Source organism: Manis pentadactyla, chromosome 3 (assembly GCF_030020395.1).
Source record: "Manis pentadactyla isolate mManPen7 chromosome 3, mManPen7.hap1, whole genome shotgun sequence".
In the NCBI taxonomy this organism is placed as follows: Eukaryota; Metazoa; Chordata; class Mammalia; order Pholidota; family Manidae; genus Manis; species Manis pentadactyla.
Window position 1 is genome coordinate 188,443,699 of NC_080021.1, and position 25,388 is coordinate 188,469,086.

At 44.1% G+C, this 25,388-nt stretch overlaps 1 protein-coding gene across 3 annotated transcripts in view; it reads left to right on the plus strand.

The window, feature by feature from the left end:
• LOC118914045 (stimulated by retinoic acid gene 6 protein-like) overlaps positions 1-25,388 on the plus strand; it is a 57,423-nt gene that overhangs the window by 3,890 nt on the left and 28,145 nt on the right. The window contains exons 2-9 of one of the 3 annotated variants that reach the window (XM_036888526.2): positions 7,111-7,186; positions 9,042-9,142; positions 11,761-11,891; positions 17,823-17,943; positions 19,408-19,453; positions 21,582-21,710; positions 22,605-22,675; positions 24,047-24,158. In XM_036888526.2, coding sequence (XP_036744421.2) covers positions 7,111-7,186; positions 9,042-9,142; positions 11,761-11,891; positions 17,823-17,943; positions 19,408-19,453; positions 21,582-21,710; positions 22,605-22,675; positions 24,047-24,158 — 787 coding nt within the window. Of the gene's footprint in view, positions 1-7,107; positions 7,187-9,041; positions 9,143-11,760; positions 11,892-17,822; positions 17,944-19,407; positions 19,454-21,581; positions 21,711-22,604; positions 22,676-24,046; positions 24,159-25,388 lie in introns of those variants that run through there. The other 2 variants (XM_036888530.2, XM_036888529.2) reach the window with 2 other exon arrangements.

Below are 25,388 nucleotides of genomic sequence, written 5' to 3' on the forward strand. Positions count from 1 at the left end.
AGAGAAGACAGACACCGTGGGGAAGAAATGGAGTAAAAACATGTGTCAGTGTGTCTTTCACTGTAGAACATTCCCCTGATTCTCAGAGCCACAGAGAATGTGACAAACCAACAGACAGAGACAAACCAACAGTCCTAAGAGAGAGAAGCAGACAGAAGGACATACCTGCCTTCCTGGGAAGGCCATTGGAGGCAGGCCCTGGGGGGGTGGAGGAGCTGGGAAGAAATACGAAGAGACCACCAGCAAGGTAGCAGCCTGTGTGGGTTTGGTAGTCATGGACTTAATTTTATTTAAAAAGGTTTACATTTTTATTATGGAAGTACATGAATTTACATGAAAGAAGAGAGAATAGTATAAAGAACCCCATATCCCATCACCAGCTCCAGCAGTTGTCGACACATGGCCATCCTTGTTTCACAGACACCCTGCCCACTTCCCGCCCTCCAGACAGCCTGTCGTTCCATCATGGATCTCATTTTTGAAAGGAATTTTCACTTTCCCCCATGGAGTTCTTAAAGCTGCACACAGATGAGCTGGTGCACAGATTAGCTCTCGAGTCTTTACAGGTCCTGTCCTCCTCCTGTCTCCAGCCGTGAGAGCTCAGACTGCACTGGCCATAGCCGTGGGCAGTTACGGTGAAGTCATAGAATGTGACAGCTGGGAAGTACTTACATGATCACCCAGAGTGCCAGGGTCCAAGTCCTGGCTCTCTCACTTACGTGGGCAAGCTCAGACAAGTTTCCTGACCTTTCAGTGCCTCCGTTTCCTCATCTGTGAAATGGGGTGATAATGGTACGTCTCTCACAGGGCTGTTGTGAGGATGAAATTAGTTAATAAATGCACAGCCCTTGAAGTATAACTTGGTGCACAGTAGGCTCTCAAGAAACATTAACTTTCCATCCGTACACTTAGGAAACATTAGTGAGTGCCTACAGTTGCCACATACTGGGCCTGGAGCCGGGGACATAGAGATGAATGAAAAAGGTCCCCCCAACAAGGAGCTCCCCTTCCTGGGGGGACACAGGTCCATGAAAAGGCATTTCCAAACAGTGACTGGCTGCTGTGACCATGGGCTCTGTCCCAAGAAGTCCAGCCTTCTTCATTCACAAGTGAACAGAGAGATACCCAAGGGTTCCAAGAGCCTGAGGAAGCACAGCACCTAGCAGTCAGAGTGAGGATCTGCCTGAAGCAGTTATTCCTGGCCAGGCCCCTTCACCAGATGCCAGCAGCTTGGGAGGGCAGTGGGGCTATTCTAGACAGGGTACCTTGCTTCGGGCCACTCTGTCAGCAGCATGGAAGTGGGAGACTGGGCCCTGGGCCAGGCATGGGCAGCCACTCTAGCTACTGGTTAACCAGGTGGAGGACTTCAGTCCACTGCACGGTCAGGAGCCCAAGGGCAGGGGAGTCCCTCACATGCCCAGGCCTAGCAGGAGGCCAGGGATGCCAGGCTGGTTGTCTGTGGTGTGCACTGGATTGGGAAGGGCTGAGCCCAGACACCCCAGGGAGTTGAGGTGAAAGAAACCCTGCCAGTGAGAGTCCCTTTCCAGCCCAAGAAAAGGAAAACTCCTTTTCTTTGATCAAAACTGCCCGAAAGCAGGAAAGGGATGGGAAAGATCATTCCACTGAGCACAAGGCAGGCACCTGACTCTCATTGTATCTAATCCTTGTGGCAGCTCAGATGGCAGGCATTAGATGTATTTTCAGGATAAGGAGAGTAAGGCCCAGAGAGGGGCAGGGCTCACCCAGTCACGTGGTGGAGCTGGGGCTTGCTTGCTGTCAGGCTCCAAACCAGTGCTTTTCCCTCTGGGCCCCACGCCTCAGTGAGATGGAAGTGTTGGGCTCTGGAGGGAGAGGGTTCCCACTACTGGAAGTGCCCAAACAAGCCTTCATGGCTGCACATGGGTTTGGGCCTGGGGGAGGGTCCTAAAAGGATTCGACCATCGGATGGGGTCAGATTCCAGAGCCTTTCAGTTACCGGTTAGGAGTCTGTGATTCCCTGATGGGGTGGGTCCCAGTGGACGTGGCAGGGTCCGGCTCTGCTGCGCGCATGCCCACCACCCGCGGTGCCGCGCAGGTGTCTCATTCTTCCTCCCTCCGGTCCTCCCTGCCTGCCCGCCTGCCTGCCCTTTTCACTCACTCATTCAGCACTCGCTTGGATCTGTTATGTACCTCTTCCCAAGTCAGAAGCTGGGTGTGTGTCGGTGGGGCTGGGGGGAGTTGTCGAGGTTCAAAGTTGAATAAAACCCGTTCTTGCCTTTGAAAAGCATGGTCTGAAAGTGAGACATTCGACATGAAAAATGCAGCTATAGCAGCAAGCGGGAGTGATGAGTGCAGAGAGCACGCGGGCTAGTTGCGGAGTCCGGGGGAAGGAGCCTTCCTCTCCAGGTGGGGGAGGCTAGCGGCTCCCGCAGAGGGGAGACAAGCTCAGGCCGGAAACTGGTGCAGCGGCGGCCAGGAGAAGCGCTAAGGGCCCGAGCTGAAGTTTCCTTGATGATCTCACCTGCTGTTTACACATCAGGGCAGGGCCTGGTTTGGGGGCGCCCTCTGGGGCAAAGGCAAATACTTGCCGAAGGGGCTGTGAGTCAGAGGCCTTCAGGGATGCCTGGGCCCCTACCCTAGCTATCGATAGTCTCACCAAGTTTTTTTTCAAACAGCTGAGACCCATTAGTGGATTGTAAAATTAATTTAGTGGTATGACCAGCATTTTACAGAATTAATAGAATTGAATCAAGTTAAAAATACCGGAGGACACCAAGCATATTAAGGGTATTGTTCTGTGAAAATTTGTTTTGCACACACACACACACACACACACACACTCTGTGTGCATATCCTCCTCCTTTCCTAACTTTTCTCTGCACTGAGCAGTGAAAACCGATTTCCTTCTGCTGACCACCCACGAGGTGGCCAGTGCCTGAACTCACTGTGCGAGACCTGAAATAGTGTGTTTTCTGCTCACTGGCCCTCTCTGGGCCTTGATTTCCTGAGGGCAGTTCCCTTGGAATTTAATAGACATTCCTAAGCCTCTCTGTGCCAGGCACCGGGCTGGCCTTGGGGATCAGAGATGAGCCAGCCACAGCCCAGAAGGTCAGGGAGCTCTAGAAGCTCCAAGGAGCCACGTGAACCCACAGCCAGGCTGGGAAGATGGTGTCCTCCAGGGAGGATGGCTCCAGGCCTCATCTCCTGATCAAGTTATGAAACCTCTCCTGGCTTCAGTGCCTCATTTTAAAAAGGAGATAATACAACCTACCTCATAAGATTGTAAAGATTAATTTAGAGAATATAAAATAGCAAAATGCCTAGGACATACTGACACCTAATATGGTGACATCAATCAATGAAAGCTATTATCATACGTTTAACTAACTACTAATAGGCTAATATTTTGTTGAGTATTTTTGCATCTATGTTCATCAGGGATAGTGGTCTGTAATTTTCTTCTTTTGTGGTGTCTTTTCCTGGTTTTGGTATTAGAGTGATGCTGGCCTCATAGAATGAGTTTGGGAGTATTCCCTCCTCTTCTACTTTTTGGAAAACTTTAAGGAGAATGGGTATTAAAACTTTAAGGAGGTCTTCTCTAAATGTCTGATAAAATTCAGCAGTAAAGCTGTCTGGTCCAGAGGTTTTGTTCTTGGGTAGTTTTTTGATTACCAATTCAATTTCATTGCTGGTAATTAGTCTGTTTAGATTTTCTGTTTCTTCATGGGTCCATGGCTTTTTAATATGGGTTGACTGCATTGCACACTTCACTGTAGTGGCTGTTGGAGTAGAAGCATAGCCCAGGAAATCAGACTCAGTAGCTCTGGACCCCTTATTTAGACGGCTGACGGTCAACCCTCCTTGAACTCACCTGGTTTGAGCTGCCACAAGACTTAGTCTCTGCTCAGCCTCCCAGAGCAGGAGACAGGCCTGGTAGCGAGTCTGTATCAGGAGCGTCACCCATCCAGAAGAGTCTGATGGGTCTGTCTCAACTTCCTTCCTTCTTTCATAAATTAAAGATTTTCTTCCTTTCTTAAATGAATTTCCTTACTTTTGTTGATTAAATGAAGAAATCAAGTTTAGTCTGATCCCATTTTTGCTTAAAACAATACAGTTTATAAACACATAATTATGGAGAAGAAAGGCCTTTATTTACCACTTTATATATTTGCTAATATTTGTGATGTTTTACAATGAGCATATATTACATTTAAAATGTTATACTTATGTGGAAGAGACAGAGAGAGAGAGAATACATAAAGATATGTATTCTAGTACATATCTTTAGGAGTTTCTTTGATTATTTCCTTAGCTTAAGTTTTGTTTTTTTTTTTAAGTAGAATTTGTAGAATGGAATTGCTGTATTTTAAAGGTCCTTGGTATATATATATATATATATATATATATATATTACAAAATTAATCCTCAGAATGGTTATACAAGTTTACAGTCTGACTACCAGAAGATGAATACCAACTTGTCTTAACTTTCAGTAATGCTGGTAGTATTTTCAGTAAGTAATCCCCAGTTTAATAGATAAGTGGTATTTCATCTTAATGTCTACTTTTATTACTAGTTGAAATTTTAAGCGTTTATCAAATATTTGTATTTCTTCTTTGCTGGTGGCTTACTACTCTTTGGACATTTTTGTCCTTATGGTGTTTCTCTTTTAATCTTTATCTCATTTTTTTCTCTTCCTGTAGTCTGTTGGAGCAATTGAATTTTCTTTCATATATACTTTTCAATATGCTGGTTTACTTTTTATTTATATTCTTCTCGTAGAGTTAACTATGGATTTTTCACATGCTTACTTAGAATTCTAATTTTTAAAATAAAGCCCAGAAAGAAAAAACAGGTTTCTTTATCAGCCTCCTAAACATGAGAACTCAATCATTATTTTACTTCCATCTGCATCCACACCTGTTCCTACTCACCTTTCCCTCATCCTGTGGGGTCTGTCTTCTGGTATTTTACCTCCAAAATTGGCATTGCAAACATTTTGTTTCATAACAATTATTTATGTAGATATTTAACATGTATTTTATTAATTTCTCTATGCACTGTTGCTTTTAAATCCTTCTTCCTCCTAGATTCATTTTTCTCATTAATTGAGAATTTCCTCCAATATTTCTTTCAGAGAGGGTCTTTTGAGTCTTTGTAGTTCTAAAAACGTTTTTTTCTCTCTCTCAGTGTGTGTATATGTATATATTTATTTAAATATGTATTTATTTAAAATCCTGTGCTCAGGATTAGCAAGAAGTTTCACTAATTTCTTTGCCTACTATTGCTTTTTGCACCCCTCTACTTCCTCCTAGATTTATTCTTCTTGTAGAGAATTTCTTCTAGTAATTACCTCATATAGATACATATTAACTTTGTTTCCTCAGGAATAAATTCCTCTCTCTGTTGAATATTTGGCTCCCTTCTTTGGTGTAATGTTTCTTAAATGTTTGATGGTTCTTGACTGCATGCTCATCTCTGTGATCGAGCTTTCTACCAGGATACTTGCTTTGTGGATTTGTGGCAGCTGCTCCCAGGGCTAGTAGTAAGGCTTGCTCTCTGTGCAGTGGGCTGGAGAGGGGATGTATCAATAGATGGCATACCTCAGAGGCTGGACTTCTGGAAGCCAAAGCAACTGGTCCCTTTCAGGTGTCACCTGTGGCCCAGAGCACAGCCTCTCTCTCTGAGACCCATATATACATACTACCCCCAGAGACATAAACTCCATTGCCCCTGGCTGGTCAGCAGGAGTCGAGGACACATGAGTCTCTATGAGACCCCAGTTCATCATTCTGTGGCAGCCCCACTGTGCTTCAGCCTGTTGCCCTATGGGTGCAGAGCGCTCCTTGTGTGGTCCCAGTCTGTAGCCATGTTAGCTGATGCTTATTCTCTTTGATCTAGTCCCAGTTGCTCTCTGTCATTCAGGGTCTTCTAGTAGTTTCTGTGTCCCTGATAGGATCCCTCTTGTTTTCAAATATGGCTGTTTTCTTTCTTTCTTTTTTAAAAAAATTACAAATTTTCTGTCATCTTGAAGGTTTTGTATGGATAGGGAGACTGATATATGTTTACCTTCCTGAAAACAGAAGTGTGTCTTTTATAGATCTACCACATTTTTGATAGCTTAATTTCCTCCTACTTTCCTCCACTTCTAAGATGTGTCAGAGCTGTGGTTAGACAGACCTAACCAGGGAGCACTGGGATTTTAAAGAATTACTGAAGAATGTTCCATGATCATGGACTCCCTAGAGGCATGCTCTTCCCTGAGACTTGTGAGGAAGATGGAGGAGCTGGCCAGAGAAGGGAGCCCAGGACGTGGCTAGGGGATGCTGTAGGAGCAGGGAAAAGAGTGAGCAGAGATCTGGAAGGGTGAGAAAGCATGCTGAGGTGGTGCAGGGGAAGTCAGAGCAGCAAGAACAGTGGGGTGGCAGCCCCAGAAAGGAGGAGGTACCTTTTAAAGTGAAGTCACAAAACTGCTGTCATGTGTTTCAGACAAGAGACCCCAGCAACCTTGTCCTACAGACTATGAAACCTAGAGAGGACAAAGTCCAGATAACCACTGTCCTGTCCCAACAGTCCAGCAGGGGATCAGGAACAAGCTGATGCTCCTTACCGTCTGGTTATGGAAAAACTTGTCCAAAGGCTGATTTCCTATGAAGTTACTGAAGCTTTAGTCTCAGGGCCCCTCACTTGCTCAGAACCCTTCCAAGGTTCTGGGAGAGAGGGAGGCACCTTAGTTAAGTGTTTACATGACAATATGTTTTCCTAAAAATATGAACAAGTAAAATGGTTTTGTAGTTTTATTTAGAAAGAATGTCCCAAGTTATATAAGCATCAGGCCTCACAGAATCTGAAACTGTCACTGACTGTCATCAAGAAAGGAAGGTGTTAGATCCAGTTAGTAGAGCAGCTGGATAGATAACCAGGCTGAAAAGAGGAATAGGAAAGATTAATCCACTTAGGGAAGACACATCACAGGTGAGTAGCACTGGCTCTGAGGAAGCAAAGTTAAAAAAGATCAGATGATTTGAGTGGGTTACAAGCCAAACTCCTGACAGTGATGCTCAAGGCTAAAGAGTCAGTGACTGTAGCAATGACTGATGATGTGAATGTGGTTTTTTGGCTGTTTTTCAGGACCAGGCAGTTAAACGTCACCTGTACCAGTTCGATGGACATGGAACTCTTCCTCCATTACTCCCTCATCCCATCGGTAAGTCAAGGCAGGGAAAGACCGAGGAGGGGAGGGCAGGGGAGCTGGGCCACTCCCACACACAGACTCCAAAAGGGGCCTGAGTCGGTCAACAGAGATATCAGCTGAATTTCCTTGGCTGTCTTATACTATGCACCAAAACAGAGGCAGAAGAAGGCTTTTAAGGGCCGAGGAACCAAGGACACTGGGTTTTAGAGTGTCCTTGATGTTTTTAGAGTGTTTTAGAGTATCCTTTCTTGATGACAGACAGAAAAGCCAAAAGAAGGCTTTTCTGAAAGGCTGAGGTCTGTTGAGAACTGTAGTAAAGAGCATTTCAGACAGAAGGGAGAGCCCAGGGCAGAGGCTCTGTGGAGGGCGAGGGAGGGCGAGGGTGAGGAACTGAGAAGGCTGTGTGGCTGGAGTGGAGAGCTGAGGTGGAGGTGTGTGGGAGATGGGCAGGGCCAGGCAGGACGCAGCCTGTGGGCCTTGGTGTGAAGTTGTGCCTTCATTCTAAGTACAGTGGGAATTAACTGGAGTGTTTCAAGCATGAAGCTGGAAATGGTGTGATCAGATTTATCTTTTGAAATGATCACTCAAGTTGCAGTGCAGGTATCAGGTTGGAGGTGGGCGAGAGAGGAGGCAGGAGAATCAGTTAGGAGACGGTTGCAGGGGTCCAGGTAAGAGACGATTTTAGCTCATTCTAGATGGTGGTCAACTCGAGACATTTGGGACATAAAAAGAACAGGACTTGGTAATGGGCTAGAAAGAGAGGTTAGGGAACAGAGAGGCTAAGGACCACTTAGCTTTCTAACTTGCACAGCTGGAAGGATGGTGTTATCTTCCATTCATTAGTTAAGAAAAATTAGAAGAGATCCAGGTTTGGGGCTGATGAGGGAATATGGCAGGGAGAAAAATCATGTGTTCCATCCACCTACTGGATTCAAGAAGCTTTCAACACATTAAAAAGAAATGCCAACTCTGGAGTTGGATGAACAGTTTTGGAGCTCATAGATAAGGTCTGGGCTGAAGATTCAAGTTTTTGAACCTTCTGTCTATTGTTGGCCATTGAAAACAGGGACATGGATGAGATTGCCAAGGAGAGAGGATTGGGTAAAAAGGGGAGTGGTCCTTGGAATGAACTGTAAGGAAATCCAAATCTAGTGGTTGAACAAAGAATGATCCAGCAAGCGAGACAGAGAAGTAAAGAGAAAAACGAGAAAAATATGGCTGATGGAAGCCTGGGGAAGAGAGTGTTTCTGAAAGGAGGAAGTGGTCGGCATGCTGAGAGATCAAGCCAGATCTGGGCTTCAGCTGTGCTCCGCATCGAGCAACAAGATGGTAACCAGCTTTGGCCGAGCTATTACCAGGGGTAGATGCCAGGTAAGGGGTTTGAAGAGCAAGTGAGGGGTGAGGAAGTGGAGACAACAAGTGTAGACAATTCTCAAGAAGCTTCTAGCAAAGAAGAAGAGAAAAGAACATGTTTGAAAAAAGAATGTAAGAAATAAGTATGTGAGAATGTGGCTGAATCCACAGGGAAAAGACAAAGAAGGATTTTCAACCCGGCAGATATTATACCCTTTTGACAGATGAGGAAACTGAGGTTCACAGAAGTTAAATCCCAGCCATATGGGGGAGAGACTAGATTTGAACCCATGTTTGTTCAGGGCAACTCAAAGGAAAACTCAGTAAAAAAAACCTTCTGGAAACTCAAGGGTGTGTGTAGGCAGCTTCCCGCCTGTGGAGTTTGCGGGTCAAGTTTGCGGGTCACAGACATTCTGAGCCCTCTGCTCACCTGCGCATCCTGTTTCAGGGAGGGCACTGAGGGCACATCCAGGATGAATGATCCCACTGATGCTCTTATCTTCTTTTCCTACAGCTTTTCATCATTTTGGTCTTGTCCTTTCTCCAAAAACAAGAGCACCAAAGACAGAGGGATGACACGTCTTACCTCCTGGGGAGCCGCTTTGGAATTATCATGTGAGTTGGGCCAGGTGGGTCACGACAGCTTGGGCTACCCTGTATTTGGGGCCCATACCAATTGCAAGGCCAGGATAACTCCCAGTTACCTCCCCACCCTTGTTCCTACCCTACCGTGGACAGCCCTGCCCATCCCTTGCCCCAACCCAGCCAAAGCCCTGAGAGCTCAGAATTGGCTCCTAACCCTCAGCACCCAGGGCTGCCCAGAGATGCTTGAAACATTTCAGTGAGTATCAGCTCCCTTTGGGAAAGCCCTCCTACACTCAGCCCTATGGCTGCCTCAGGGGGCATGAGGGAGACAGTTCATTGCCACTGGCGACAGCAAGCGTTCTTGTCGTTGTGGCACCAGGGGCCAACCACCGGGTGATCCTGCTAGACCAGGAACTGTCAGGGCCTGGCTAGCTCTGCTGTTCTGAGTCTCTGCACCCTTTATTAAATATTTTCTTGAGTTCTAATTGTTCATATCTTTGCCTCATCATGCTCTAATAGTAATAACTCTAATTATAATAAAGCAGCTAATAATTATTGCACACTGTGACCCAGGCACTAAACCATTTGCTTTGCCTACATTACTGGGATGAACCCTCTTGCCAACCTAGCATGTTGGAGGTTGCTATGTTCATGTAATGGATGAGCAAACTCAGGCTGAGAGAGGTTACGTGACTGCCCAGGGCCACACAGATGACAAGTGACATGAGCTGTAACCCAGATGAGGTTGCTATTTGCTCTGATCCCTCAAGTGTCATGCCCTAAGCAGGCTCAAACATGTGAACTTGCTGAAGTATCAGCCTTGGGCTCTGGAGAGAATAGAGGAAGCCAGATGCCAGGCTAAGGGTGACCTGGACTTCAGGATGAAAGCAATCCAACTGCAGTGCCCAAGGACCTCAGATACCATCTCATAGTAGTAGGCTTAGTCTGGATCCCACCCAGTGCAGCAGTCAGCCCCCTCCAAACTGCCAGGTCTAAGCCACATTGTTTGGGGGCACAGGAAAAGATTGGGGCTGGTGGATAAAGAACTTTGGATTCTTTCCTGGGTATTAGGTATGTAGGGCCTGGTGCAGGGATTTTTAAGAAGTAAGAGTGCCATATGGGTAATGATAAGCTGCTTTGAATTAAATTGATAATGGCACAATGTGGTTGCTCCTTGGCCACTTTCCCATCAAAAGCCCTGCTTTTCTGAATTGTTTTGGCCCACTGTCTTCACTCATTAATAACCCCTCACATGTGCATGGCACTCTGTAGTTTATATGAGCAGAGTAGGGGTTTCCATCTCAGTTTTAAAGATAGCCTCACAGAGCTCTTCAGTATTGCAGGTGTTGAATTAGAATTCAGTTCAGTCAAACAAAATGTGTGTCCATGAATATGCAGTGAGCACCTGTCCTTTTTAAGGTCTCATGCTAGGTTCCCATCTCAGAGGAGTTTATATATAGTTTATTAAACAAGCAATAACCCAAGGGAGGTGTGCTGAAAACTCGGACAGGAACTTAGCACTGAGGTACCCAGGCACAGCAGCAGCTAGGCGTGCCCAGTGGGAAGCAGGCGATCAGGGAGGCTTCCTCGAAGAGGTGCTCCTTGAGCTGAGCCTTGAAGGTGAAGAAGAGCGAGTCAAATGGGAGAGGAAGGTGAGGCCCACATCCTGCCCCCAGGTCCCTGCCTGCAAGGCATTGCTCAATGCCACCCTGTTTTCATTAAGGCCACTTTAAATGATGCTTTGTTGGAAAAGCTTTTTCTTTTTTTTTTAAATGCAGTGCTTACTCTGATCTAGACAAAGCTATTTTTGTCAGAAGAAACAGGTATCCAGTAAAGCTTGTTTACATAAAAGGGAAAGAAAGAATTTTTTTATAGAGTCCCAGAGATCTCACAGTAACTGGCAAGGCTGGCCTCATGAGAAGTGGAACTCTTGAAATGGGCATCTCTGGGAGACTGGGACATGTTAGCACCATTTTACCATTTTCCTCTCTGCCATCTGACTTAGGATCTTTGCTTCCCTAACCCCTTGGCATGCTTCTAGCACTGACTCTGATCCCAACTTGGCATGACATTCCAGAACAGAGTTTTAACAACTAAAAACTGACTCCTGTCGCCAAGGTCATAAGTCCAAAATACAAGATCAGGCATCTGATTGTCTGATCCAGTCAGGTGGTCACCCATGGTCCAAATCAGCTATGGCCAGTAGGTATGATGATGTGGAATCAGCACAGCAGATGATATCCAGAGCTTCCCAGTGATATGGGAATGAACTCTCATGCACAGGCCGGGTGCAGGACAGGCTCCCCCATGACTGTCTAGAACGTACTGCTTCTTTTGGTCTCTTGAAGCATTGCCTGTGTCTCTCATAGCTGAAACTCATTCCATTTTGCTTGTTGTCTGGCTGCTGGTGTCCCTGCTTTGCCCCCTGAGACTTTGGAGCTCCTTAAAGGGAAGGATCATGTCTTCCTTACTTCAGTACCTGAATCCATGCCTAGCCACACAATTGGCACAGAGGGCCTCAGAAAATGTCAGTTAAAATGAATAGTTCACTACCCAGCAATCCCTTCTCCTGCTGGGATAAATACTTTGGAGATGACCTGTGGGAATGCACCACCTTCTGGCCTCACAAGCTTTTCTCTCGTTCACAGACCTCTGGACTTTGTGGGCACTTTTAGTAACCGATGGTTGTATGGAATCGCCTTTGGGGCCACAGCCAATAAGGTCATGTTCCTGTTTTCAGAAGGCTACCAGCCCCTGCAGATCCCGCAGTGGGCCCAAGGTACTAGGGCTGCCTCAGGCCTGCCGGGCATCGCCCCTGGGGATTCCTACTCTCAGACACTGCATGGCAGGGGTTCTCTGGGATGTGGGGATAAACTGTGAGCTGTCTGTGTTCTTCCTAGCCTGTTACTTAACCAAGGAAAACGCCTAGCCCACAAAGTCTCAAATCTTGTTTGTGGCAGCTTTCCCCCAGTTAGGTTCAGGGGTCCTTCAGGCATGTTGGAACAAAGACCCAGAAAGTAGGGTCATCATCTCCCACCCTGAAAACCTCTCCTAAGTCATAGCCTTTTCTGCCTTCTTGATGTCAGCAAGTGCTAGGATTCCTCCTTAAAGAACATGGTTTGCTTCTTTGGCTGCTGGTCTGATGCTTCTTTGTTCCCCATGCCTCACGCTCTCCCTGAAGAAGCAACTCTGACCAATAAATAGTTCAACCATCCCTAATACAGTGGTTTCCAGACCTCCCTATCCAGGCCAGTTCTCTCTCATGGGCTCTGAGCCTATATGAGGAAATGCCTAACAACATCTCATTCATCTTTAGGGAAATGCAAATTCAAACCAAAATGAAACACTACCACATACTTCTCTGAAGTATACAATTTGATACATTTTGACAGATGTTTACATCTATGAAGTCATCCCCACAATCAATATAATGAACCCCAGAAGTTCCCATGCCCCTCTTTTTTGTGATCTCTCCTTCCCACCCATATCCTGTCACTGCCCTCATCACTGCTTAGTTTGCATTTTCCAGAATTTTAAATAAATAAAATCATACAGAATGTACTCTTTTTTTTTTTTTGGTCTGGCTTCTTTCACAGAACATAGTTCTTTTTGTGGTTTAACATGTTCCAGAAATTCATTCTTTTTATTTTATTGCTGTATAGTATTTCACTATATGGAGAAAATAAAGCTTGTGTTATCTATTCACATGTTGATGAACATTTTATTTATTTTTAGTTTTTAGCTATTGCAAATTAAGCTGCTGAGAGTTCTTGAACACCACTTGTCCAAGTCTTTGTATGTATTATGCTCTTATTTTTCTTGGGTAAATATCTATGAGTGGAATGGCTGGATCATATTAATCATGTAGTAGATCATATTTTTTAAGAAACTGTCAAGCAGTTTTCCAAAATGATTGTTCCATTTTATTTTATTTTGTTTTATTTTATCTTATTTTCAGGGTTAAATATTTGTTTTTATTTTACATTTAAAAAACAGGCTGCTTCTTTTTTTTGCAATGGAAACACTTTATTCGTTATTTTTCATGATTAATATAAAGCATTTGAAGATAATGTACATTCCATAAAATTCTCTTCCCTTGATAATCTATTACCTATGTTCTCCCATCTCTCTCACTAGATTCCCTCCCTTTATTTAAAAATTTTAAAATATTTTTATTAAAAAAATTCTTATGTTGAGGTTCGTATGATAAAATGCCCAAATCCCAGTGTACAGCTTGATGAATTTTGACATGTGTTTACATTCATGTAATCATTGCCCAGATTAAGATATAAAACATTCTCACTAATTCTTCTCCCTTCACTTTTTTCACCTATCCCCCTACTTCCTCCCCTATGGCAATCAACAGTCTGTTCTCTGTGTTTGAATGTAAATCATTTTGTTTTTCATTTGTTTTGTTTTTTAGAATCCACATATAAGTGCAGTCACGTGGTATTTGTCTTTCTCCAACTTCACTTAGCATAATACCCTCTAGGTCCATCCATATTGTCACAAATGACAAGATTTCATCCTTTTTTATGGCTGAGTAATGTTCCATTGTATGTATGCACCCACTCATCTATTGATGGACATTTAGGTTATTTCCAGATTTTAGCAATTGTAAATAATTCTGCAATAAACATAAGAGTGCATGTATTTTTTTGGATTAGTGATTTTGTTTTCTCCAAGTAAATTCCCATAAGTCAAATTGCTGGGTCATGCATTTCTATTTTTAGTTCTTTGAGAGACCTCCATACTGCTTTCCATAGTGGCTGCACCAATTTGGAGTCGACCAGCAATGTACGAGGGTTCCCTTTTCTCCTCACCTTCACCAACACTTGTTATTTCTTGTCTTACTGATATTAGCCATTCTGAATGGGGTGAGGTGATATCTTATTGTAGTTTTGGTTTGCATTTCCCTGATGATTAGTGATGTTGAGCATCTTTTCATGTGTCTGTTGGCCATCTGTATGTCTTCTTTGGAAAAAATAACTATTCTGGTCCTCTGCCCATTTTTAAATCAGATTATTTGTTTTTTTGGTATTGAGTTGTGTGAGTTCTTTATATATTTTGGATATTAGTCCATTAACAGATACATCTCCCATTCAGTAGGTTGCCTTTTCGTTTTGTTGACGGCTTCCTTTGTTGAGCAGAAGCTTTTTAGCTTGGATTGTTCTACTTCAGATTACCACCATCAGTGTAGGATAGTTCCAGTTTCCCAATAACCTTGACAGCACATAGCCAATCTAAGAGGCAGGTAGTGGTATCTTACTGTGATTTTAATTTGCTTTTGTGTAATCAGTAATGAAGCTGAACATATTTTCATATGTTTTTTTGCTATCCTTTGCCTTCTTAGGTGAAGTGTATTTTCTAATCATTTGCCTATGTTTAAAACTTTTTTCCTTCTTACTGAGTTTTGAGAGTTCTTTATATAATCTGTATATATGTCCTGTATCAGAGGTATGAATTGCAAATACTTTCCTGCAGTCTGTGTCTGTATTTTCATTTTACCAACAGTTTCTTTTGAAAAGCAGACATTTAAAATTTTGATGAAATCCAATTTATTCCTTTTTTCTTTTATGGATCATGCATGATGTCATATAAGAAAACTTTACCAAATCTAAGGTCACTTAGATTTTCTCCTATGTTTTTTCTAGATTTTTTGGTCTTGTGACATTTTGCATTTGGGTCAGTGATACATTTTGAGTTAATTTTTTTGCATATAGTATGAAATATGGGTCTCAGTCCCTTTGTTTTTGTTCTTTTGGGGGGAGCAGTTTGCCTTTGGTTATTCTTTTGTTCCAGCACTATTTGTTCCAAAAACTTGTCCTTTTCCCACAAAATTACCTTTGCACCTTTATCAGAATCAACTGGCTACATACATATGGGCCTGTCTCTTGACCCTCTGCTCTGTTCCATTGACCTGCAATGTAATGTGTGAAGTTTCCAATTCTCCACATCCTAGCCAACACTTAGTTTCTGGGTTTTTTGTTTGTTTTAGTTACAGTCATCTTAGTTTATGTGAAGTATTATCTCAGTGTTCCCTTGATCTGCATTTTCCTAAAGACTAATGACATTGAGCACCTAGCTGAGCCAGAACATTTTTCCTTACTTCATGGCTCTAGATGTCTCTCTGAGTTCACAAAGTGATTACATATGTGTATCCTCCTTATATCCTCACACTTTCTGAAACAGTTTCTTCCCTCTGCTTTTGTCTGGACCCACTGTTTCCCAGCTCCTAATGCTCCTGTCCTGCTCATTTTGGATCCTCACTATTGGCAGTCCACCTCCATGAGGGGCTCTGTCCTGGGAGGGGACTTAGGTGTTTAGTATAGTTAGTTCACAGGCCCTGACCACTCCAGCATCCTCAGACTTACTAAGGTCTGCTTTTTCTCCCCCGTGAGTCATAGCCTTCAGCGCCTGCCCAGTTTTAGCTGTTATTTCTGCTTCAATTTCCTGTGAGTATCTCCTGGGAAGCTGGGGTTCTGTTCTCAGGCCTTCAAACATCCATTCCCTTCCCTCTGCTTCCTTTTACTTAGATGTTGATAGCAAATGTGTCTTGTTACCTAGATTTATTGAGATGTTGTCTGTGGGTTTTGGTTTTGCCATCTTAGTTGCTCTGTATGCTTCTACGGCGGGGGAATTCAGGTAAATTTTTAAATTATGCAGTTGCAGCTTCCCTCCTCATGGCAATTATTCCTCTAATTTATATTGTCTTTTCCTACCAATGTTCCACCACTCAAATTTGTATAATAAATACTGTCCAACACCATCAACAGAACAAAAAGGCATCCTATAGCATGGGAGAATATATTTGTAAATGACATATCCGACAAGGGGTTAACATCCATAATATATAAAGAACTTACACACCTCAACACCCAAAAAGCAAATAACCCAATTAACAAATGGGCAGAGGATATGAAGAGGCAGTTCTCCAAAGAAGAAATTCAGATGGCCAACAGACACATGAGAAGATGCTCCACATCGCTAGTCATCAGAGAAATGCAAATTAAAACCACAATGAGATATCACCTCACACCAGTAAGGATGGCCAGCATCAAAAAGACTAAGAACAACAAATGCTGGTGAGGATGCAGAGAAAGGGGAACCTCCTACACTGCTGGTGGGAATGTAAGCTCGTTCAATCATTATGGAAAGCAATATGGAGGTTCCTCAAAAATCTAAAAATAGAAATACCATTTGACCTGGGAATCCCACTCCTTGGAATTTACCCAAAGAATACAACTTCTCAGATTCAAAAAGACATATGCACCCCTATGTTTATTGCAGCACTTTTTACAATAGCCAAGATATGGAAGCAACCTAAGTGTCCATCAGTAGATGAATGGATAAAGAAGAGGTGGTACATATACACAATGGAATACTATTCAGCCATAAGAAAGAAACAAATCCTACCATTTGCAACAACATGGATGGAGCTGGAGGACATCATGCTCAGTGAAATAAGCCAGGCAGAGAAAGACAAGTGCCAAATGATTTCCCTCATTTGTGGAGTATAACAATGAAGCAAAACGGAAGGAACAAAATAGCAGCAGACTTAAGAGACTCTAAGAAGGAACTAATGGTTACCAAAGGGGAGGGGTATGGGAGTTTGGGTGGGGAGGGAGGGAGAAGGGAACTGAGGGGTATTATGTTTAGTACACATGGTGTGGGGGATCACGGGGAAGACAGTGTAGCACAGAGAAGGCACATAATGAATCTGCAGCATCTTACTACACTGATGGACAGTGACTGCATTGGGGTGTGGGTGGGGACTTAATATGGGTAAATATAGTAACCACATTGTTTTTTCATGTGAAACCTTCATAAGAGTGTATATCAATAAAATAATACCTTAATAAAATTTATAAATAAATAAATAAATACTGTCCAACCAGCCATCTCCCATCCTTTGAGTAAATAATGTCCTTCCTTCCCTCCTTCTCTCTACCTTACAAATTCATGCATATATTCCCTGGCCATGCTAAATGTCACCACCTCCAGGAAGCCTTCCCTGATACCCAGCCCCCAGATGAGGTCAGTAGCTTCCTACTCTTGTCCCCATGGCAGGTTGAATATGCCTCTGTTACAGTATATATCCCAGCACTTACTTTCCTCCCTGTTTTCTCTATTAGACTATAAGCATTTTAAAGCAAGACACTTGTTCATTCCACCTGAATATTGGAATTCAGTGCCTGGCCCAGGACCCAGCTCCCAATGGATAGTTTATAAAGTTGTCTTGCATGGTTAGATTTCACTGAATCCTGTTAAATCATCTCAGAGCTAGTCAGTAGCAGAATTTCATCACCCTTTGTATAAAGTGCATGGTGGTGACAAGAGGTTCATGCACTCAGCACATCGCCTCTCTTTGTGTTGCCACTGTGCACTTGCAGTGCTTTACTCCCAGTGATTTTTGTTTGTGGTCTCCACCCACCATACTGTGAGCTAACCAAGAATAGAGACCAAGTCTTCTTTATCTCAATAGTTAGCTGGTGCCTTGCATGGAAGAGGTACCAGGAAGGGTCTGTTGTGAGAATAAATGAAAGACATTCTTGCTTTCCTCTTGTGCTGAGCTGAGGCTTGTCCCCTCACCTTCTTGGGTCTTGAGGTCTGTGACTGGAAGTCAGCATAAAGCCCCAGTGCTTCCTTGGGACTCTGCTGAGCCTGTAAGAAGAGGAACTCACAGCATCTCTGGCCCTTTCTCTTCCAGCCTTTGTGCTTCTGATTGGAGGTATCGAAGTCGGCCTGTCCCACTTCCCCTTCTTTGCCTGCCTCTCATCAGAGTTCCAGCTGGTCAGCTCCATCCTTGGCTTCAGCTACTCTCTGGTTTGGTAAGACAGAATCTGACTGAATGCCCTCCTGTAATTACTTTGGCCATGGGTGAACCCTGGACGAAGGGCTGGAGGTGACCTGAGAGCTCTCCGTGGAGGTCAACTTTGCCTGGAGCCGAGGCTCAGGGTGGACAAATGGGGTAACTGGTTCAAGGTCCCACTGTAGCCTCTGCTTGTAACTGCACTTGAGGCTTCAGAAGGTCAGGCCATTCTCTGCTTCACATGAGGCCACTCATGAATAGAATATTCCCAGAAGTCAGGAATATAGAAAAATTCATTTCTATAAACTACAAAGGTTCCCACTGCGGGGGGACACAGAAGTCCCATTTGGATGCCTCTCCATACTGTCGTGGCTTCCCTGGGGGCCCAGGAGAAAGTCCATGTGTCTCAGCTTGTCATATGGGGCATCACAGTCAGGCCTCTTCCTGTGTCTCCCCCTCTAACAGTCTCTAGCACACACCTCCAGTCACACAAGTCTCCTACATCCCTTTACCATCCACTTACTCATTCAGCAAGCAGGCCACATCAAGCCAGGGAGTGTGCTGGGAAACAAGACAGGCCCTCAGGACTCATGGGCTCTGGCCTTTGTCTGTATGTTGCTCTTCTCTGCGATCATCTGCCCCAGCTGGGTCCAGTGATAGCTATGTGCTCAGCACGGGCACCAGGCCCAGCACAGAGTGGCCCCAGGACTATTACTGTCTGACTAGGCCCATGAACAATTCTGCTTTCCAGCCTGTGTCCCCCTTACTGGGCTGGTTTCCCTCATACAGCATTTTCTAGGGGGTGGGGGTCCTCAGGTGCCATGTGTGGGCCACTGCAGGAGGCTCACAGACAACAGATACACCAATGGCTACAATTCCAATGTTCGAAGTGGGTGGCATTTTAAAAATTAAAAGAGGGTGCCCAGGGTCAGATGTGCAGTAATATCATCAGCCTCTGACAGACTTTGTGACCAGGAGAGAAAAGGGTGGTGAGAATGACCCAGCAGCTTGGACAGTTTGGGAGTATGGATCAAGCTTGAACATGACCCACAGTGCGTGTCCAGAGGGGCAAAGCCTTGAGGCTGATTCCTCAGGGCAGTGCTTACAGACAAGGCCAGGCCCAGGGAGAAAGAGTGTTGGCACCAGAATCAGGAGACCTGGGTCTTGGTCCCGGCTCTGGGTGTGCCTTGGGGCTTCAGTCTCTCCACCTGAGTCATGGGGAGGGAAGATGAGATCTTTCAGGGTCTTCGTGCACTGCTCTTGCAGATTTGGGGATTGTGTCCTAAATGAGCGCATATGAAATTAATTTATTATGCTTGCATTTTGGCACACACAGGATACCTGATCTGGGCGAGATCTACACAGAGGCCTGGGAAAAGATGGGGAGCAGTAGGTAACTCTAGCAGGTAGAATCTAGGCTGTTTGCACAGTGGCCGCCCCACTGGAGGGACCCCAGTGCCCAAGCCCTGTTTCTGTCCTCCAGGTTTGCTGTCACCATCCTTCACATCACAGAATGTCCCCATGGGCAGGTAAGTCCCTGCTGAGCTGTGTTTAGAGTGTTTAGTCCCATCACCATGGCCAACAGGCTGTGTGACATTAGACAAGCCTCTGCCACTCTCTGGGCCTCAGCTCCCTCATGTGAACAAAAAGGGAGTTGGAGCCATTCATGATGTTTCCATTTGTATAGCATTTTATGCTCGTTCACAGACAGATGTTCTCTCAGTTGGTGCTCACAGCATCCCCTCAAGGTGGGGAAGCTCTCAGCAAACCTGTTTTACAGGTGAGGAAACTGAGGCCCAAGTTTATTAAATTACTTAAGAAGCAGCAGATTTGGGAGTTGAGACCAGGTCTGACTGACACTAGAGCTCATTTCTTTCCATTCCTTTCTGTAGCCTCAGCTTGTCTGTCTATCAAATGGCACTCAGACTAGATGAACCCCTTCCAGCTTTGCCATTGCATTGTCCTCCGTGGAATCTGGGGAAACTAGTTCATGTGTTCAGCCTTGTACCCCAGGAAAAGGAGCAAGATGAAAGAGGGATGCACCCTGCACCTAGAAGGGTTGCTTTGCCAAAGCCTCTCCTGGACTATAGTAACTGTGGAGGATTGAAGAGTGGGATAAAGAGAGTCTGGGGAGCCAGATTAGAAAATGAGGCCTGGGACCTGGGGCTTCCCTCTGGTCTCTGCACTGGGATTGAGTGCATTCTGGCAGACCACTGCCCCAGAAGATGCCCTCCTTCATGCTGTTTAACAGTGCCTGATCACAGACATTTTTTCTTTTCTTGGAGCCTTGGAGAGATCTGGAGGTTCTTTTGAAATTCAAAATAAGCACAGTTAATTAAGGGAGAGGGCACAGTCTTACTTCTATACTCAGAATCACTAACTTCAAGAACTGCTTTTTGCTAAACACAAAGGCTTAGTCCCAAAATTAACTGCTGAGCCCTCCAGACACTTTGAAGACAGTATGTTAGTGCCATTCACAATTCACTAACAAGAAGTGAGGCTCAGGGACTAACATAACTCACTAGTTAAAAAATCATGAGACTGGAATCCAGATTAAGGTAATAACAAAAGTTTGGTCTTGTGTTTTTAACTGTATTCAATGGAAACATTATTTATGAAAACAAGACATTGGAAAGAGTCTACAATGTCAAATACTAGGAGACAGTTTAAATAAAGTTTGGTTCATCTAAATGCACTATTATGAAGCATTACAAGTGATGTGTGCAAATAATTTCTAACCATGTGGAGAAATTATTATGTTATATACAGACCTGTGTATTTGGAAGGAAATATATTTGGCACTATCTCAATTTATAATAGATATGGATATATGGACACAGCTATGGATGGAAGACAACTGACATATCAGCAGTGGCTCTGTCTTGGCTGTAAGCCTGCACTGGGGAGACGGACAAAGAGAAGACACGGGCCCCCACTGCCCAGCATGTCTCCTTCCTGTACCCCAGCATCACAGCAGAAACCCTGCCTTCCCCTGGGGGAAATACTCTGTAAACAAAAGAACGTAACCAACCAGTAAATTGTGAATGATAAGCCACAATATTATTTATCTGAAAACAATAAAAACATTTTTTGCCACCAAAATGAAACTAAAAGTACAGAAAAACTATGAGCACCATCTTGAGAGATCTGTCACTCCTGGGCACCTGTGTGGCTCTCGATACGATGGCAGTTGTGTTGGCCCTACCCCCCCTCCCGTCTTTCCTCTCGGTTTCTCCCTCTCTCTGCGTCTCTCTCCCCCTTCCCCATCCCCATCCTTCCATTCTCTGTCTCCCCTGCTCACTTCTCTTTCTCTCCTTGCCCTCCCTCTCTCATGTGTATTTCCCAAAAGGAGCATTTAATACCTAATTTTTAAAAAGGCCATGAAAACCCTTTGTATAGAATAAAACAAGGGTGTTAGGACTCGAATCCAGGGCTGCTAGACTCCAAGTCCGCTGCTCGTTCCAGGGCTGCCCGGTTGGGGGAGCAGGACTGGCTACTGACGTCAGAGCCAGAGAAAGTGGGGAGAGCAGGCCGGGTCATGGCAGGAGCCGTGGCAGGAGCAGCCTGGAGCGGGCAGCTTGCTGTCCACGCCTTCACCAGAGGCCTGGCCCGGCCCGGCCCGCCTAGAGCCCGCACCCCGTGGTCTCTCTGTTGCAGTTTGTGGGGAGGTACGAGACTGTCATGTTCTACTGGCCTTCGCTTCTGTGTCTGGCCTTCCTGCTGGGCCGCTTCCTGCACATGTTTGTCAAGTCTCTGAAGATCTGCCTGGGCCGGGAGCCTCCGACGGTGAGTACCAACGATAAGCACGGTGTGTGTCCCGACAGGTCTGGTCTTCACAGCAGCGCTGTGAGGGAGGTGCTATCAGTGCTTCTCCCATCCTGTGTCAGGAAACTTGGACCCAGAGAGCAGTATGGCATCTCCCAAGGTCGTGCAGCTAGTCTGCAGCAGAGCCAGGACTGGAGCCCAGAGAGTGTGACTGCTGAGGCTTTCTCTTCACCACGGTGCCTCCTCTCTAATTCCTTAAGGCACTATCGTCGAAAGCTCCATTATACTTGGAGAAAACATTATTATGAGGAAAACATATATATACCACTTAAGTTCATTTCTTTAAATACTGCAAAATAAGAGATGGACAGGAGAAACTCTCACTCATAAAAAGTAGAAACACTGTCGTTATGCTTCAGAAGATTGGAGACTATTGAGAATTAGGCTTGGGGTGGATTAATGATTGTGCATTGAGTCCCCTATACAGAATTTTATTGTTGTTAACAACCATTTGATCAATAAATATGAGAGATGCTCTCTCTCAAAAAAAAAACAAAAACTAGAAACCCTGGAATGTGGGTGTTTCATTCTTAAAACGATGTATTGAACTATGACGGGCAATCGCCAAACCTCAAAGGGAAAAAAAGGCTTCACAAAAACAGTGACTAGCACAATTGGTAAGCTGAAGGGTCAAAGAAGGCCAGACCACTGGCATTTTACGAAAGCAAGTGCTCGGTAAACAGAGCCTGGACCCTGTCCCTGTCTTCAGTAAATGGCAGGTGTCTGGGAAGGGCTCAGTCCAGAAGCATAGCTTTACTCAAATTCTTGCCCTCTGTGGCGATAGCCCCTCAAAAGAGACCTGAACCTTAACAAGAATTTGTGAGTCAAGGCATACACCTCTTTCTTTTCTCACAGGAAGGAAAGCCTTTCCTGGAAGTTCACCAGGGGCAGCACGTCAAGCAGCTCCTGAGGAGGCATCCCCCGCAGTAAGGCACAGTTGGTTTCTTTGCCACTTGGTGTTTGCACCGACGTTGAGCCTTGACAGTGGGAGACTCTGAGGTGACTGGAAGGCACTGGGTTAATCAGCACTCGTTTGCTGATAACAGAAACTCAACTAAAGCTGGATTAAAGAGAAAAAGGAAGTTTATGGCCTTAGAGAATTAGGAAGTCTAGAGGTATTCAGCTTCTGACAGATGGGTCCAGGTGCTTACTTGATATCATCAAAACTAGGTCTCTTTTCCCCGTCCCCTCTTTGCTTTTATCTGTGTTAGCTTCATGGTTAGGTGGGCTTCCTCCTCACGATGGCCTCCAGAATCTCTAAGCTTCTACCCTTCTGATTTAAGCTCATAGTAAAGAGAAATTTACTTTCTAATAATTCAAACAAAAGCCCCATGAGTGTGTTTCGTTCGGTCAAACTGGACCACATGCCATCTCAGAACCAAGTACTGTGGCTAGGTGACTGGACTAAATAAAGCCTGGGTCACATGTTCACCACTTGGACTAGGAAGTGGTTCACCCCCACTTCACCCCTAGGACAGATGGTTAGGAAGGGGCAGATTCTCAGAGAAAAGCTGAGGTGCTGTTACCAATAAAAGAGGACACGGCTCTTGGCCAGGCACAAGCACCTGATCTTCAGCGACCATACAGGTCACCCTAGCCCTGCCACTGTCACTGTGTACTGGGGAATATACCCCAGAGAAGGGACATGTCTGGTTCAAAGCCACACAGCAGCATCCTAGTACTTTGATTAGGACTACATTTGGCTACATATAGCAGAAAACACGAAGTAATAGTAGCACAAACGAGAAAGATTTGTTTTTTTCCCACACAAAAGAATTCTGGAGGCAGTCAGTCCATACTGACCCTGGACTGTCCACCATGGCACTTTACCAATCAGCTGTCTTTCTGCTCCAGTATCTTAGTGGCTTCCATCGTGCAGGCTGTCCATGGTCCAGGATAGATCCTGGGGCTCCAGCTTGGACCAGCCACAATGTCTGTATTTAGGCAGCAGGCAGAATAAAGAAGAAAGGGCAGCTGTGTCGGCTCCATCTAAGCACCCTCCCCATTGTCCCACCCACATCTCTGGTCACATCTAATTGGCTTGTACTTAAGTCTTCCTCACTCTTACCTGGGAGGAGAGGTCAGGAACTATAGCCTTTTAGTTTGATGAATTGCTACACTGAATAAAACTGAGTCTGTTCTTAAGAACAAGGGGAAAGTGAAAACTAGAATGCACCACTGCTCCTTCACTTCACTAAACTCTAAGGTAAAGAGGAGCAAATGAGTTATTTTCAGAAGAATCAAGCATTTGTTTACCAACCACAACCTATCTTTTCTTGGTGTTTATTCATTCACAGGGAGAAAAAAAAATCTTGGTTCCAAACCAGGATATATGAGTGGGACCCCTGCTTTCGGTTCCCAAGCAGAATGATTGGAACCACTGTGTTGGCTTTTATCTGCCTGTACCTTGTAAGTAGATCTGAGCAAATCCTTTTCTATTTTATAAATGCTGCAGGGGTTGAAAAGGCTGGGTCAAAATTGAATCTCTATAAATCAAGGAAGTATAATTCTTTGACCCCATCATTTTGACTCCAAGGGCACTTTTACCCACACGATGAATATTACAGAGAAATATAATCATTCATGGAAACTCCTGGTCACCAATTTCATATGTAAAAAGCTTGAAAGACATTACTTCTTCCTATCAAGTAAAAATCTGAACAAACTGAAAAATTAATAGTTCTTAGATCTGTAAGAGAAGTGAGGCCATAGAGCAAACCATTGCCCCTAAAATTGGAGAGAGAGACAGATGCATATAGAAAATCACAACAGAATGGAGCAGAAACCCCATGGGAACCAGTGCTGAGGTAGGAAAATCTGAACTGTAATTGACACTGTCAATCAGTCAAATAGTTTGGACATCCATAGATTACTTCATCAACAACAACAGAATACACATTCTTCTCAAGATTACATGGAAAATTCACCAAGAAAACTCCATCCTGGACTATAAAATACACCTTAAAATTTTGAAAAGAATAGTCTCAGTGGTTTCAGCGTGGCCTCAGACCACAGAAATCAATGTGGTCTCAGGCCACAATGGAATTAAACTAGAAATTAGTAATAGAAAGGAACTGGAAAATCCCTAAACAGTGGAAATTAAACAACACAGTTTAAGTAACATGGGTCAAAGAAAAAATCTCAAGAGAAATTAAAAATAATTTGAACCAAAACCAACATAAGATTGTATATCAAGGATACTTTAATTTTAAAAAAAAGAAAAGAAAACAAACAAAAAAAGGGGTGAAGGAGCAAGAATATTATATGGGTGTTTGCCTTGTTTCGGTAGGTTTGAATTATTGCATAATTTTAAAAATGTAAATTTCATAAAATTATGGAAATTGATTAAAACTATCAAAATAAAGAATGCATAGTAAAAAAAATAATAACTTGAACTAAATGAAAATGAAAACACAACTTATTGAAATTTGTGGAAAACCAAAAAAACAGTGCTTAAAGGTAAATTTAGAACATTGAAGGTATATATATATTAGAAATGAACAAAGACCTGAAATCAATCCTTTAAGTTTCTACCTTATGAAACAAAAAAGAGGGGCAAACTAAAGTAAGCAGAATAGATATAATAAAAACTAGAACAGAAATCTATGAAATTGAAAATAGGAAACCAATAAAGAAAAT